Genomic DNA, 16493 nt, shown 5'->3' with positions numbered 1-16493 from the left:
GATTCTCTAAGTTCATTAATAATCTACAACCTATTTAAAGATATCAACATATTTAAAGATCTCAAGGGTTAAACATCCTTTTTTTAATGAATTAAAATACTTTAGTACTTTCATTTTATTGATACCTGATTTTGCAATACTATACTATTTGGCTTCACATTTTCAGTTTGTATTTGTACAACCTTAGGATTTCACATTTTGAGTTTGTATTTGTACAACATTAGGAAAGTTCAACTAAACATATTTTTTTTAATCAATTAGAATACTTTGAATATTCTTATTTATTGATTACATGTTAATTTTTCAAGTTGGCATATTAGAACTTCTTATTAGATGAATATTTCTGTATATCATTTTTTATCGACAAAAATTAAATATATATATAATAAAAAAATTATTTGAGGTATAAATTATTTGAAGTTAAAGTTAATACAATAGAAAACTAAATTAATTTTGGAGATAAGATTTTTGCTTTGTTCTCTCTCCTCCGAAGGGTTTTGGTGCAGCTAGGGTTTGTATGGACGACTGTTCATTCGTCAACTTGGTGATGGATGGTGGTGGTGCAGGGGTCGTGGATGCTGGTCAGTGGCGACATGGCAGTCTGCTGAGACACTGGTGGTGGCGCAACGACTCTCTACGTCTGCATACAAGGTGTATTCTTTTCTTAAATCTTTTTCTTTGTAGAGATGGTGTCAAGGCATTGCACACTACAAAAGTTTCCACGTTTTTCATTTAGCCAGATCTAATTTGTAGTAAAGTCAAGATTTTTATAGGGAAACGTGTGCGAGTGCTGCTGGCGGTGGTGTGATAGGGTCAAAAGTGTCTTTTCTTAGAGTTTTGTGGAACTTAAAGCATGGCAGAGGCCTGAGTCAATTTCTTAATACCTTGGGGTTTTTGAAAGAGAACGAAGTGATTCCCATTAAGAAGGCAGTTACTATGCAAGGACATAGGAAAACCTATGCTCAGGCCTCGGGCAATACTTGTGGCATCCCTTTGTCCCATCTATCTACACCTTGTATTAAGGGGGACATGGTTGCTATTCGAGTTGAAGAGGAATATTACTTGGCTGGTCTTGAGGATTGCAGAACCCATCTACATGGTCGGATTATTCTCTCTAAGGGGGATAAACCTCTCACACACCTTGCTTTAACTAAAAAGTTGCAGCTTGTGTGGAACGTTATTAGACCGTGGAAAACAATCCCTCTTGGCAAGGGTTTTTATGAGTTTGAGTTCTCTTCTTTAGAAGACATGCGGTGGGTTCTCGAGATGGGTTCATGGCAGTTATCTCCTGGTTTCTTGAGATTGTTTGTCTGGACATAAGACTTTGTTCCATCTACTATAAAGAGTACTAAAACCCAGACTATAAAGATTACAATCTACAATTTGCCTTTGGAATATTGGAGACTAAGGGTGATATTTTCCATTGTTAGAGGCATTGGTACTCCTTTGTCTTTGGATGATCATACCATGAAAAAGAATAGGGGTTTGTTTGCTAGAGTGTTGGTGGATATTGATCTTTTGTCCTCTCATCCAAATCTGCTATTGGTTAAACATTCAAGCTTTGCATTTATAGCCGACGTGGAATATGAATGACTCCTTCCATTTTGCTCCAACTGTAAGATGATTGGGCATGAACTTGCTCAATGTCACGTGATTCATGCTCAGGGTCGTGTTACTGGATCTCAACATAAGTCTCCTCAAAAGAAAATCCTGATGAACAAGAACAGGGGAACAGTGCTTCTAGCTTAAATGCTACTATCATTTAAAATCACCAATTTTCATGCTTCTGTCCTCTTCAGCTTACAACCTATTTGAAGTTTTTTTTCTGCAGCTTCAAAAATTATTTCTTTATAAAAAGGACTTCTCAGCTTGATTAAAAACCTTCTCATTTGGAACTTGTTCTTCCTAGTTATTTTCACTATATTCTTCCACCCTTCTATGTGTAAAAGAGTGAATGGAAGATTTCGCTATTGTACTCCATACTTATGCATTAGCAGTGGGTCCCATCTCCGAGTGTCTATGACAAAAAAAAGTTCTGCAAATATTGTTGCGTTGTTGTATTGGTGAACGTGTGATGGACATCTATGTCTATTTGTAGTAGCCATGCTGATGTGAGTTGATTTTAGGATTGCACATTTTATGAGTTACTATTTTGTTTATGAGTTTTAAGATTAGCAATTATGGTAAGAAACCCAAATAGCTCTTGTTTAGCCCAATGTGCATTACAGTTTGATGCCACCATTGCATGGCATAGTCCAAAAATTCTAGGGAAGCTAACTTAACTTTTTGGTCCTCTTCGACCTCATACACATTAAAAATTTGTACTACCTTAGCCTCCCATCCTAAGTACAAATTAGGGTCACATTCCCCACTAAAACTAGGTAACTTTACAAAAGGAAAATAATTCTTCGGTGGTTGGTGTTGGTGGCGCCTAGTTTCTGTTGGGTCTATTAATGTCTAAGTTCAAGAGGGGAGGAGTGAATTGAACATATAAAAATTTCGCAAACACAAACTGTTTTCAGTATATTAGAGGTAAAAGGACAGATTGATTTTAGAAAGAACAGATTGATTCTTCAAAACAGACTAACACAAACAGAGCTGCACCAGATTGAGATTAAGATCAAATAGTGAAAGATAGCTAAATCAGATTGGTCCACTTTTAACAGTTTTGAAGAACACACACTATACCAAAAGAACAATCAAATTTATTCAACACAAAGCTTTAAATGCAATGAATCTTTAACATGTATTTTATGAAGAAAAATGTTAGTTCTTAATTCAATTACAAACTTATATTCAAAAGCTTTGTTTATGATTAGAGAACTTTTCCAGATTAAGAACTTTTCCAGAATTAACAGATTTGATTTTAAATGAACATATTTTGTTCTTGACAGAATTAAACAAAAACCAGAAACAAGTGCAGGGATGAAAAGAAGAGTACAAGCAAGTTTTTATATTGGTTCACTCATAAAGAGCTACATCCAGTTTCACCTTACCCCAAGGTGGAATCCACTAAAACCAGTTTCAATCACTTACAAACACAACAGTTCTTGAACACTACAAGAACAATACAATCAATGCTGAAAAAGCCTATTTCAGCACACCTTGCACTCCAAGAAACCCTATCAAGGAGTGACTAACACTTACACCTTTAAAAACAAGAATAAAGGAAAGATAACACCTGAAAAGAAGATGCAAGAACTCAAAAACAGTAGTTCAATTTGGTGCAGAATTGCACCAATACCTTCACCAAGATCAAAGTTTTCCTGGAAAAAGCACACTTGAAGATCCTTTTGGAAAACCTTTCAAAAACTCTTTTCAATCATTCTTCTCACATAGAAAGTGTTTAATCTCTGTCAAAAACGTGATTGCTCAACTCCCTTTCATGTGAGAGAAGTTTTTCTTTATATGAAAAACAATTTTTAACTACTTTTCAAAAAACAGTTGAAAAGTTGTTATGAAAACAACAGATTCACACTAGTACAAAATATGAAAACAACAACCCTTTATTTAGTGTGACTTTGCGTTTAAACGCATTTGTAAAAAACGCGGTGGCATTTTTGTAATTAAATTGATTTACAAATGCGGTTCTAGGGTAAGACCGCATTTGTAAATCATTTTAATTGATTTACAAATGCGGTCTTACCCTAGAACCGCATTTGTAAATAAATTTTACCCTAAAAATTGAAGAGCGCCACTAGTTTTCACTTTCATTTTCGTCTTCTCCGCTCTTCGTTTCAACGTTCTCATTTTCAGTTCCCTCTGCATTGTAAGTTTCAGCTCTCTCAGCTCTTCGTTTCACTCGTTTGTTTTGGTTTTCGTTTTTGCATCATTCATTATTCACTCCCTTGGCATTGTCATTTTCGTTTCCTAACTCGTTTGTGGCATATAGGTTACTATTCTATTGGTTTCGCTAGTTTTTTCTGCTCCGCCACCGCCACAGCTTCCGCCACCGCCACAACTTCCGCCACCGCCTTCGCCTTCGTCTTGTGCCTCTGCCACTCCGATCACCATCAACTTAAAGGTTGGTGTTGTATTTAATATTTATTTAATATTTTGAATTTATATTTAATATTTTGAATTTTTATTTTTCTGTATTATAATATATATTTAATTAATAACTAATACAACTTGGAATTTATAACTAATAACTAATATTTTAAATTTTTGATCTTCCGTACTGGTCGAGGTTAGAAGTTAGACATTGTATAGATGTAATGCATGTTGAGAAGAATGTGTGTGATAGCTTAATTGTTACACTTCTTAACATTAACGGGAAGACGAAGGATGGTCTAAATGCTCGTTTAGATTTGATTGAGATGAACATACGCGACGAGTTGGCACCCATAGAAATGGGTAAGCGTACATATTTGCCCCCAGCCTGTTACACAATGTCAAAAGATGAAAAAATTAGTTTTTGTCAATGTCTAAAGGGTGTGAAAGTGCCACAAGGACATTCCTCAAATGTGAAGAGCCTAGTGTCAATGCAAGATTTGAAGTTAATTGGGTTGAAGTCTCATGATTGTCACATCTTGATGCAACAGTTGTTGCCGGTAGCTATCCGTGGGATCTTACCAAAAAATGTTAGACACACCATAACCCGTTTGTGCTCATTCTTCTCTTCCATCTGTGGTAAAGTCATTGATCCCTCAAAACTAGATGAACTTCAAAATGAAATTGTTGTTATCTTGTGTGAATTGGAGATGTTTTTTCCTCCGTCTTTTTTTGACATCATGGTTCATCTAGTGGTGCATCTGGTAAGAGAGGTTAGATTGTGTGGACCAGTGTACTTAAGATGGATGTATCCTGTTGAGCGGTATATGAAAATTTTGAAATGTTATGTGAAAAATCATTATCGTCCAGAAGCTTCAGTGATTGAAAGGTACATAGCTGAAGAAAGTATTGAATTTTGTTCAGAGTACATGACAAAAGCACATCCAATAGGTGTTCCAGCTAATTCATGGCACCACAGGCGTTCTACAACTAAATGTTTACGTGGTGTGAATATTGTAAGCAAATCTCGATCAGAAGTCTTGCAAGCACATTTGTACATATTGAATAACACAGATGAAGTTGTACCTTACATAGAAGCTCATAAAGCCATTGTGAAGGCAAATAACCCAAGACAAGCAGAGAAATGGGTCTTGATGGAACATAATAGAACTTTCATGCCTTGGTTTAAAGATGAGGTGTTCAAGGATTCAACGGCATCAGAGACCTTGACTTGGTTGGCTGTTGGATTGAAGTTTGATGTCATCTCATGTACAGCGTACGAAGTGAATAATTGTATATTTTACACGAAGTCCATGGATGAAAAGAGTACAGTTCAAAATTCTGGTGTTACTCTTGAAGCCCAGTCAATGCAGTTTTCGACTTCGAAAGATACAAATCCAGTACTTGGATCAATGGCATACTATGGGTTTATAGAAGAGATATGGGAGATTGACTACACTAAGTTTTCCGTTCCAGTTTTCAAGTGTAAATGGGTTGACAATAAAAGTGGGGTTAAAATTGATGAATCAGGATTCACACTAGTGGACTTTCGAAAGATAGGGTATCGAGATGAGCCATTTATAATGGTTCAACAAGCATCTCAGGTTTTCTATGTGAAAGATCCTACGTCAGAACATTGGTATGTCGTTTTACACGGGAAAAAACAAGGGGAAGCCATAGATGATATTGAAAATGGCGAAACTCGTTCATTCACACCAATGATAACTAATAAAGACGACGATGTACTTGATGATGTACATGCAACCCGTAAAGACCACAGTGAAGGAATTTACATATAAACATTCAACCCACATGCAACATGTAAATAAACATTTAGAATTTTTTGTATTATTTTTTTATGATTTTAATTCGATGCACATTAACTAATGTTTGTTACCTAATTTTTTTAACAGAGACATGGATGACGACCAGACTCCAGACAGACCTCGATTTGGACGAGGCAGTAGAGGACCTACTAGATTGAAGCGTCTTGCATTGAGACGTGCTGCTGGTGAGAAGACACATGTTGACATTGACGTCAACACTGGAGTGGCTTTTGGTCCTAAGGCAGATGAGTTTATGAGCTATCTTGGAGTTGTTTCTCGTGAGAGGCTCTCCATTTTGATTAATTCATGGGATGAGGTTTCAGAGGTTGATCGGAACATGCTATGGGAGGATGTTCTGGTAAGCTTTACATTATTATTGTTATCATATAATGCTTTTTAATATTGATTAATTAATTTTAATTTGATGATGTTATTTTCCAGGCAAACTTTGACATTCCTGATGTGGAACCGCTTCGATCAAAGATATTATCCAATATCGCACTTAAATTTCGTACCTTTAAGTCAAGACTGACTTCGAGATACATTTTTGGCGACCTTAAAGACGAAAATCCATGTTTAAAGTACCAACATATTGATGAAGAGACATGGCGTCTTTTTAGAGAAAGCCGTGAAAATGAGGCTTGGATGGTAAGTGAAGTAACTTTTTTGTTTATATAACATTAATAAGTTTATCTTATTTACTTCAGTTTGTTTATTTCAATTATGACAGGATCGTCGGAAGAAAGCTCAAGAGATAGCTTTGAAGAATCTTACCCCGCACGTTATGTCTCGTTCGGGGTATAGGAAAGCTCATGGATCATTGCTAGTCAGATTGGCAATGATCCTTTTACAGTTCCGTGGGATAATACATTTTTTCAAATAAACACTGAACTGCAACTGATGATTTACAACACAGATTTATCAGAATTTATATATGGGAAACAGGAGCTCAATATAAGTATAATTCAATTTTTTATGATGTAAGTATCTTTACCTATTATTCAATTTACTTTATGTTAAATTATTATTGATTATGCTTTAACTAAAAACTTGTAGGTTTTTGCATAGAGTCTGTATCACTGAGGGGAAGGAAAATATGTATGGATTCTTAGATCCTGCATATACTAATCCCGTTGGACCAAACTCAACTGAGACTCAAGCATACATCACTAACATCCTGGAAAAAGAGGGAAAACAAATTTATTTATGCCCTTATATTAATGAGTAAGTTTAATTATATGTCATCAATTATTATTATTTCATGTTTTAAATATTTACTAACTCTTTTCATTGATCATATAGGCATCATTGGCAGTTACTTGTCTTATCAATGGTTGATAAGACTGCTGTGTGGTTTTGTTCCCTACACAAGAAGATGCCCACAAAATTTAAGGATATCATTGATACGTAAGTATAGTATAAACTTAACTTTGTATGTTACTAATTAACCATCTACTAACGAGGTTTTTTGTATTAACCAGTTCATGGCGTGGATATAACATCCTAAAAGGTCGATCCAGTTCAAATAATTTGAACTACATAAGAGTAAAGGTTTGTAATTTTTTTCTTTCTCTATTATCATTGTTTATCAATATACTAACATATTACTTTTTATTGAATTATAGTGTAATAAACAACCAGGAAGCTATGAGTGTGGCTATTACATTATGCAATGGATGATTACCATTATAAGACTAGGTGTTAAAACTGGTTGGAAAGAGGTATATGTTAAATCATTTTTATAATTCTTGAACATATATATATCTAAAAACTAATTTATGTCAACTTTGCAATGCAGTTATTCACAGAAGAAACACCAATGAGTGAGGAAGGCATTTCATATGTTAGAGATTCTTGGTCCACATATTTCATTAATTTTTATAACTCTAGCATAGGTAAACAATAGTGGTTTTATTATATGTAATTTGATCACTTGTAAATGTACATTTTGATGATTTCAATTGATTACTACATTTCTGTATTTGTCTGGCTGGGTTTGATCATTATGCAGGTTATTTAAATATATGGTTTCTGCACAAAACAGAGTGAACTTTAAAAAAAAAAGCACTATTTACAAATGCGGTCTTGGTAAATGACCGCATTTGTAAATGTGATTTATGAATGCGGTTATATGACCGCATTTGTAAATGCCAGATTTACGAATGCGTGCTGATCAAATGCGGTTCTATGACCGCATTTGTAAATTTAAAATAGCCGCATTTGTTTTACATATCTGCACTAGTGTCAGTGTAAAACTAAACAGATTTATTTTAGGAAAACTGCCAACTCAGCTAACTGAAATAACTGACTGGGTTGTACCTTTGGTGCCCTAAGCAACTTTCGAAAATCCTTTCAGCAAACCAAAAATAAACCTATTCTTTTACAGAGAAACAGATTTATTTTTGTGCAGTATCCTGATTTTTGAGAAAACTCTAAAAAGCTTTTTGAAAAACCTTTAACCACTTCAAGTGCTTGATCTAACCTTGACTAGGCATCTAGGGCATGTCATGTAGCAAAAGGCAACCTTACATATACACAAGCCTAAATACAAGATCATCTAAACCCATTACAAACTTCAAAGCACACTAGCTATTTTCTACATCAAACACACACTAAAACTAGGTAGAGAAAAAGCTTCATCCTTCTTCAACAGTTTCCACATTTTGCATTCTCCATTCTTCTTCTTCTTCTTCTTCTTCTTCTTCTTCTTCTTCTTCTTCTTCTTCTTCTTTACTCTCCTAGTGCATATGATACCTTGTAGTGCATCTAGGTTCCTGCCTCCTTTCTCTAGCTAGTCTCTTTTGAGTATCTTCTAGCCTTTGCATTCTCTCCACTAGTTGTCTCAACTCCTCTTCTTTGTGGGTCTAGCTCCTCTTGGCATCTGCAAGCTCCCCTAAAAGATGTGCCTTTTAAGGAGATTGTGGCTTTAAAGACTCTCCCGAAGACCAATGAGTCATAATTTTGCACAAAAGAAAGCAAACAATTAGTGAAAATAACAATTTAATGCACTCACTCACGTGTATCACTCGACTATTTAGTAAAGGATGGAACAAAATTTAATTCACTCAAGGTAGATTTGAACTTCAAAAGGTCTACACTTTGTAGAAAAACTTCAAGTGAAAGAGGTCAAAGCTCTTATCACTCTCTCACCAAAGAACCCCCAACAAAACTAAAGAAAGATTTGAAGACAAGCAAGAAAAGATAAATGAAAGAAAGCTAAACCAATTTACAATTTAGAGGATGACAAAACGTAACAAGAAAAACATTAAAAGCAGTTATGAAGACTCAAAGAAACTTACTTTCATTTTTAACTATGAAATTTTTAATTTTCTTAGAAATTGTAAATGTAAGAAGGATTAAGTTCCACACATGTTAAAACAATTTGCCACATAAAAAGAATCATCTTAATATTTTAATCTTGAAAAGTGAATTCCTCAAATTGTTTCTTTTGTCTTTGTTTTTATGGATTCAATAATTCTACATTACTGACATGCATATTTTTTTTACATTACTTTCAAATTTTCACAAAGAGAATTGGATTCAATTCATATGATCACTTGACTTCTTTGTTTGGAATTAAATCAACTACCACTTAAACAATTTCTAGGCGCTTTTAGTTCTTCACAATTAAAAGCAAAATAAGTAGAATGGATGGAAAGACTCCTAGAACACTAAGAACATAAGGTTCAAACAAAAGAGGTAAGGGGAAAAAATGACACAAAATAATTCAAAAGCAAAATTTAAAGTGCTTAATGAATAAAAAGACAGAATTGTAAATAACAAGAATTTAAAGGCGGGATTAAAATTGCTTAAAGATAAAAGCAATAATTGAAATGTGCTGAAAATTAAGGGCAGAAATCAACTCAAAAGCAATTAAGCAGAAGATAACCATGCTCTGAATTCCACATGATGTGAGTTGATTATAGGATTGTACATTTTATGGGTTACTCTTTCTTTTTGACTTTTGAGATTAGCAATTAAGGGGATAAACCCAAATAATATTTGCACTGAACACAAACTTAACCAAGTGCTTAAGTAAGTGTGAAGGTGCACTTCTAGAGGGTAAAGAAAAAACACAAGTATGGTGATTATGACGATGAAGGTGCGGAAATAAAAGATATGAAAAGAAGCATAAGATGATAAAGAAAGCCAAATTAAATGAATAAAAGTATGGAAGAATGGCGTAAGGAAAAGGAAACAAAAACACAAAAGTGAAGAGATTAAGAGATGCTTATGGAATAATGAATCACGCCACTTTGAGGGGGAGGAGACTCCAAGATAAATGGTGAACAACCGCCACTTGAAGTGTACAAACATGCAAGATAAAACCCAATTTATAGGAGACAAAGCTCCCTAACCACTCCTGCAAAGTTTCCTTTCTATTTCAAATTCAAGTGTCAAAATACATGAGGCAAAACACCCTTTATATAATAGGAGAGTTACTTGCGGAGCAAAAGTGAGAGGGGTAGGGGTGTAATTTGTGAGAAACCTTCTAGAAGGTAGGTCAAAGAAAGCCTAAACCTAAGTGCACATGTCATTAAAGGTGGGCTTGGCACAAGCCCAAATTACTAAGCACACTTTACTCAAATTACTAAACACACCCTACTCTAGCTTATTCTTCTATTTGTACCCCCAAAGTTAGCCCAATTTATTTACATAAACTTTTCGTTTAAAAAGACCAGAAAAAGGAACATCTGATGCTCTGGCCTGTGTCCAATTCTTCTTCTATTGAGGTCCTTCTGAAGTTTGGTGGGGCCTTGCCTAGGATGCTGAGATGACTGACTTAATAGTGAAGTGTAAGTAAAAAATAATATTTAAAATGCTATTATGATCAAGTTAGGATTACCGTATTCAGTACAGAATCAATGAATTGAATGTGATTCATAACAAAACAGGCCATGAACTATGACTACTACTTAAATTTCCAAAGGGCTTCATTCCATTAGTAGCCAATTGAAGTATTAAGTTTCTTGATTCTTTCCAAATTCAGGAAATTCTTTATCAATCTTCTTCCATTGCAAAGAATCAGCTAGATGACGAAGTAGTCCATCACATTTTCTATTATCTGCATGCCACCTAAGGTTTTTAGTGTCATCTGAATTTACAAACAAACGCTTAAGCCTTGGAATTATTGGAAGATACCAAACGACCTTAGGAGAAGGACCTTCATTTGTGAATTCATCAATTTCATCTTTCTGACCAACTTTAACCTTATAACGTGACAAATCACACCTGGGAAATCTTCTTAAACTTTCATACTCATATCTGTAAAATATACAATCGTTAGGATATGAATGTATTTTTTTTATATTCCATACCCATCGGACAAAGTATTTTTTTGGCCTCATAATTTCAATTGGGTAATGTAATTCCTTTTGGAAGCATGTCCTTAAGCAATTGGAGCAATTCTGCAAAGCTTTTTTCGGTCCATCCATTCATTGCCTCCAAATTCATCAACCTTAACACTGATGATAATGGTGTGAAGTTAGTTGAACCAGGATACAAAGGAGTCTTTGCCTCATTAAACATATTTTCGAAAACTGCATAAGCTAAAGATTATGCTCCCACAACACGAATCATGTCCTCCAATCTATCAACCATTGAAAAATCAACTTCCTCTGAAGCTCCACGCACACTTCGCAAGTCTAAGAATTCACCATGCCACGTCCATGTTGTATAATTTTTCAAAAATCCATCACACAAAAGATGTTCTCTAAATTTGGAAACACTTAATATACTCTCATTCAAACAATTAAATTGGTAACGGATGAATAATTTAAATATAACTAAATTGGTAGCTAGCATATGATCAAAACTTATTGTTTTCATAGAGTGTGCACATGAAAAAGGTTAATAGTATACAAATTTATAACTTAAAAATCTGTTACGGTATCGTCAATATAGTCTCACATTTTTTAAAATTCGAGGTGAATAACAGTTTATATATTCCTCCCTCCTCCAATCCACCAAGATGCGTTTTAAGGACAAAACTCTGACGGAGCAACGACCTTCAAAGTGGACAATATTTTAAGTGCTATGATTGACTCTAACGATACTATCTCTTGGACTTTAGGTCAAAAGAAAATCTTTTTATTTCTTTGAAAACATTTTTTCTTTAACACAAGCAATAAATCATAACCTTCTTTTATTTTTTTCTTTTTCAATTTTAAAATATTGATTTCACCACGTTTTATACAAATCTTTCAACAGAATAAGCAAAGCAAAAATACAGAGAATGAGAGACCAAGGGATAGGAAGGGAATAAATAAATATAATAAATATAAATACAAGAGGGTTGGGAGACTTGATTAAATGAAGATACTTTAGGGAATAAATAAATAAAAGAGAGCAGAGGTACAAAATTGGAACTGATATAAAAAATAATGAAAAGTGATGCGCGACATAAGGTGGTGAAAATATCAGAGAGGGTACATACCAATATTGAAAATGGGGTGGAGGAATTTGGTGTCTATGGAAAGATAGATAAACATGCTTTAGAGAAAGGATTTTTTTATCTTGTTTAAAATATTTCTTCACATTTGGAGAACAACTTCATGAAGAAATGTACTATATAAGTATTGGATAAATAAGTCAATATGGAAGAGTTTCTTAGTATGAATAAAGACGATGTTATTTAAATTACTAAAAAGTTTGGGCATCCAAACAATATGTGCTATGAAGTCTACTAATGTAGGTTAAAATTGTATTTGTTTCCTGCACAAACTAACATGCTTCTACCTTTTCCAGCTACGACCTACTTTGGTTATTTTGTTAAAGACTTTATGCAAATAGATAAACTACAACAATTGTACCCTATATCAATTGTTATACCATCGTATAGAAGTTTAAATTAACCTTTTATAGTAATGATAACAAAATATAACTACAAAAATATAATCAAAATAATTATGTCCCAAATTAAAGAGTTACTTAGTATAATCAATGAATTGATTATAGACAAATTTTTTGAAACAATTTAAATTATTTATTGATTAGGTTTTTTCTTTTAAAAAAAAAAATTGGGTACATGTAGTACTTATGTTAAATAACTCTAAATTGATTCATTTTGATTAATTGTTGATCAAATTAAAGTTTATATTAACATCAATCAATGATTGATTAAAAGGATTTATAAAGAATTTAGAAATTTTGCTCTAAAATGGTTGTTGAAAAATCCAACGTCCTCTAAAGAACCAATTAAATTATATGCATAATTAACACCATATTCTCTTCAAACATGAATTTATAATTATATATGAATATAACATGGATTATGTCTTAGAAGAAGAGACCAGCACAATAAATATAAAAATTTGCATGCAATTAATATAGAAAAGGGTAAAAAGGATTTGACTAAAAAGACCTTAATTTCATGCATTATAAAAAACTTTCTTATTGTGTGCGTCTTTTGTGTGTAGAAAAGAATTGACTAGAAAAACCTTAATTTCACGCACAATAAAATACTTTCTTATTGTATGTGTGTTATGCGTGTGTGTGTGTGTTGTGTGTGTGAGTGTGTGTGTGTTGTGTGTGTGTGTGTTGTGTGTTGTGTAGTGTGATGTGTGATGTGTGTGTGTGTGTTGTGTGTTGTGTAGTGTGATGTGTGATGTGTGTGTGTAAAAAAGAATTGTCTAGAAAGAACTTAATTTCACACACAATAAAATACTTTCTTATTGTGTGTCTATGTGTGAGTGTCATGTGTGCGTGTGTGTGTTGTGTGCGTGTGTGTGTTGTGTGTAAAATAGAATTTACTAGAAAGACCTTATATTCACGTACAATAAAATACTTTTTTATTTTGTGTTGTGTGTGTGTTTTGTGTTGTGTGTTCTGTGTAAAAAGAAATTGATTGGAAAGACCTTAATTTCATGCACAATAAATCACTTTCTTCTAGTGTGTGTGTGCGTTGTGTGTGTTGTGTGTTGTGTGTGTGTGTGATGTAGTATTACTACCAAAGATGGATAATGTAAAAATAATGTGATTCCAAAATTAAGGACAATATGTAACAAAATAAATTTATAATGTCCTGTGTAATACAATAGAAACAAATAATATGTAAATACTTGTGTATAAGGATGTAAGTATTGAATAAAAATATATTTATGTATATAATTCTCTTATGATAATCCAATAGAAAATAAATATTGATTATGAAACGTCTCATCAAATAATTTTTAGATCATGAGATCATCTACTAAATTGATCATTAAAAATTAAGAACTCTTAGAAAGTAAAACAAAATATGGTTAGACGTTTACAACACTATATATTGCAAATACCAGTACATACATCAAACACTAGTTGATGAGAATCAAATAAAGGAGGCTTTTATTAATGAAGGAAGAGGACATTCGCCTTCACATTTGAAGTTCTTCCTTCTAGTCTTCTCAAAGCCCAAAAAAAGCCCAAGTCCATCCCATGAGGTGCAAGGCCAAGCTTTGAATTACTCTTGTATAGTTTTAGGAGGTGTGGATATTAAATAAAGGAGTGTGAATATGTAAAATAAAGTCACATTGTCCATGTGACTTAGGAGAGTGGTGTAGGTGTAGTTTTTAGGAGGTGTCATAGTAGAAAAAGGTCACACCTCCCATGTGACTTGTTTTTGGTGGGAATTTCAAATGAGTTTTATTTGAATTTTCCCACCTATTTTCCAGCACCCTCACATTATAAATAGAGGTGTGGTCTCTTGTAAAATTCAGATTTGAATTTGGTATTAGAGAAACTCTACTCAATTTGAGAGAGAATTGGAGAGCTTTGTGCCTTCATCACTTAGTCTTATCTTGAGAGTTCATGGTTACCTCAAGTGGCGGCATAGCACACTTATCTTGGAGTCTCCATCCTCTAAGTGACGTGTTCATCCAACCATTCCTCCATCTTCATGAGCTTTCTCTTCTCCTTCCTTCCTTCTCTTTTTATGTTCATGTCTTACCTTGTTGTTCTTGCATTTTCAGTTCGGTATTTCTATTTCCTTTGAGTTTTGCTTCGGTCATTTAATTTCTGCAGTTCATCTTTGCTTCTTCTTCAATTCTAGTTGCTGTTTTTGGTTCAATTTGACAATACATGGATCATCCATGTGAGTTTGGGTTTTGGTACTAGTCTTGGTGAGTTCTTGAACATAGAACCTTGATCCAATTCTATGAAAAAGTGCCTATCTCATATCCAACTCAAGTTGATTCCTAAGAATGTCAAGAATCATTCATATTGTGCTATTGGAATCACATCACTTGTTGTAGAATATACAAAATATTTTCTTATTTAATATTGTTCTGCCCTTTCAAACTCTTTAAATCAGTGTTGACTATGTTCTCAAGTTCTCAATTTTAGTTCAGAACTCCACTTCTAGGTAATAGACGTTCAAAAGTTTTCACTTAGCTAAAACAAAATATAAAATTTGTGTACATGAAACCTTCAAATTCACCAAATGTGGATGTTTTAGAACAAACACAATAGGTTAGAGAGTAAAAAAGGGTGTTACAACTTTTGTTCTTCTTTGAGTACAATAGTTTAAACCTCTCGTTTGTTTTTGAATTTGATATATGTTTTCAGATATTTCAATCAGAACAAAGCATTAATATGTCCCTTAAATTCTTATTACTTAATTAGTCTTGATATTGAAACTGTGTTAATGTGTTAATTAGATGTATAAATTTAAAATTTGAAAATTAAAATTAATTTTAATAATTAATTTATTAGTACAAATGGATGTCTTTTAGATTTTTAAAATTGAAATCTAAAACCTAGGAATAAAAAAAATATAGTTGAGTAATTAATTTATTTATTTCCTAGTAGTAACTAACTTATTAACTCACTAGTTTATTTATAATTTTAGAAATTAAACTATAATAATTTTAGAAATTAAATTATAATCATTTTAGAAATTAAACTATAGGTCATTAATACGATATATTTTAGAAGAAACTATGAAAAAAAGTTTAAATTGATCATAGAAGTAAGTTACATATAATACTGATATTATATATTTCTATTGTACTATTTTATTTACATTAAATATTATTGATGTGCACATTAAACAAAGTTTAGTCTCCGTTTAAAATTTAGTGCAAATGGTTAAGTATTTGTATTAAGTGAATCAAACTTACCATGGAGTTTACTATTATGAATTTTCTAACATGTGGATACCTTATAATATAATGAAAACATTATATATATATATATATCACCTGAAACACTTTAATAATACCATAAAAAATATAGTAAGTTGTTTGAATTTATTCATGATAATCAAATAATTACATACATATTGTCTTTATGCTGTATTGGGAACTAACACTGAATTTTTTTTTACTATTATTTTAGAATTTTAAAAATCGATCTTTGGATTTTTTTTATTATTTAAATATGTTTCAGTAAGTTAATTGTCCAAAATGAATGTCAATAAATAAAATAATTTTTTAAAATGTTTACCACAACTTTATTTTCTAACAATGATTGATAATGACATTTTTTTTTTGGTTTAGTTTTTTTATTATATTTGACATTTTAATTATTCTTTTTACGGTTGATTTAACACCATACAGTGAATTCAAGGCATAAAAGTATTTCAAAATACTCGTATGCATACATAAAGCATTAAATATATACAAGATATTCACAAGAATAAGTCTAATAAAGTTTATTGTCTTCCATATGATTTTGCACTTACATCTGTATATACTC

General features: G+C 32.7%; 1 protein-coding gene across 1 annotated transcript; it reads left to right on the top strand.

Moving 5' to 3' along the window:
* Nucleotides 1–5910: 5910 nt before the first annotated feature.
* Nucleotides 5911–7756, top strand: LOC137836493 (uncharacterized). Its single transcript, XM_068645179.2, has 9 exons — nucleotides 5911–6177; nucleotides 6261–6467; nucleotides 6550–6610; nucleotides 6673–6799; nucleotides 6876–7043; nucleotides 7122–7226; nucleotides 7301–7370; nucleotides 7445–7540; nucleotides 7618–7756. The coding sequence occupies exons 1-9, from the start codon at nucleotides 5911–5913 to the stop codon at nucleotides 7723–7725; spliced, it is 1209 nt and encodes a 402-aa protein (XP_068501280.2). The 3' UTR covers nucleotides 7726–7756.
* Nucleotides 7757–16493: the final 8737 nt, after the last annotated feature.

The sequence above is a fragment of the Phaseolus vulgaris genome, chromosome 4, assembly GCF_051622355.1.
Source record: "Phaseolus vulgaris cultivar YP4 chromosome 4, ASM5162235v1, whole genome shotgun sequence".
Taxonomy (NCBI): Eukaryota; Viridiplantae; Streptophyta; class Magnoliopsida; order Fabales; family Fabaceae; genus Phaseolus; species Phaseolus vulgaris.
The sequence above is the reverse complement of the archived record's forward strand: the minus strand, read 5'-3'. Positions and strand labels throughout refer to the sequence as shown.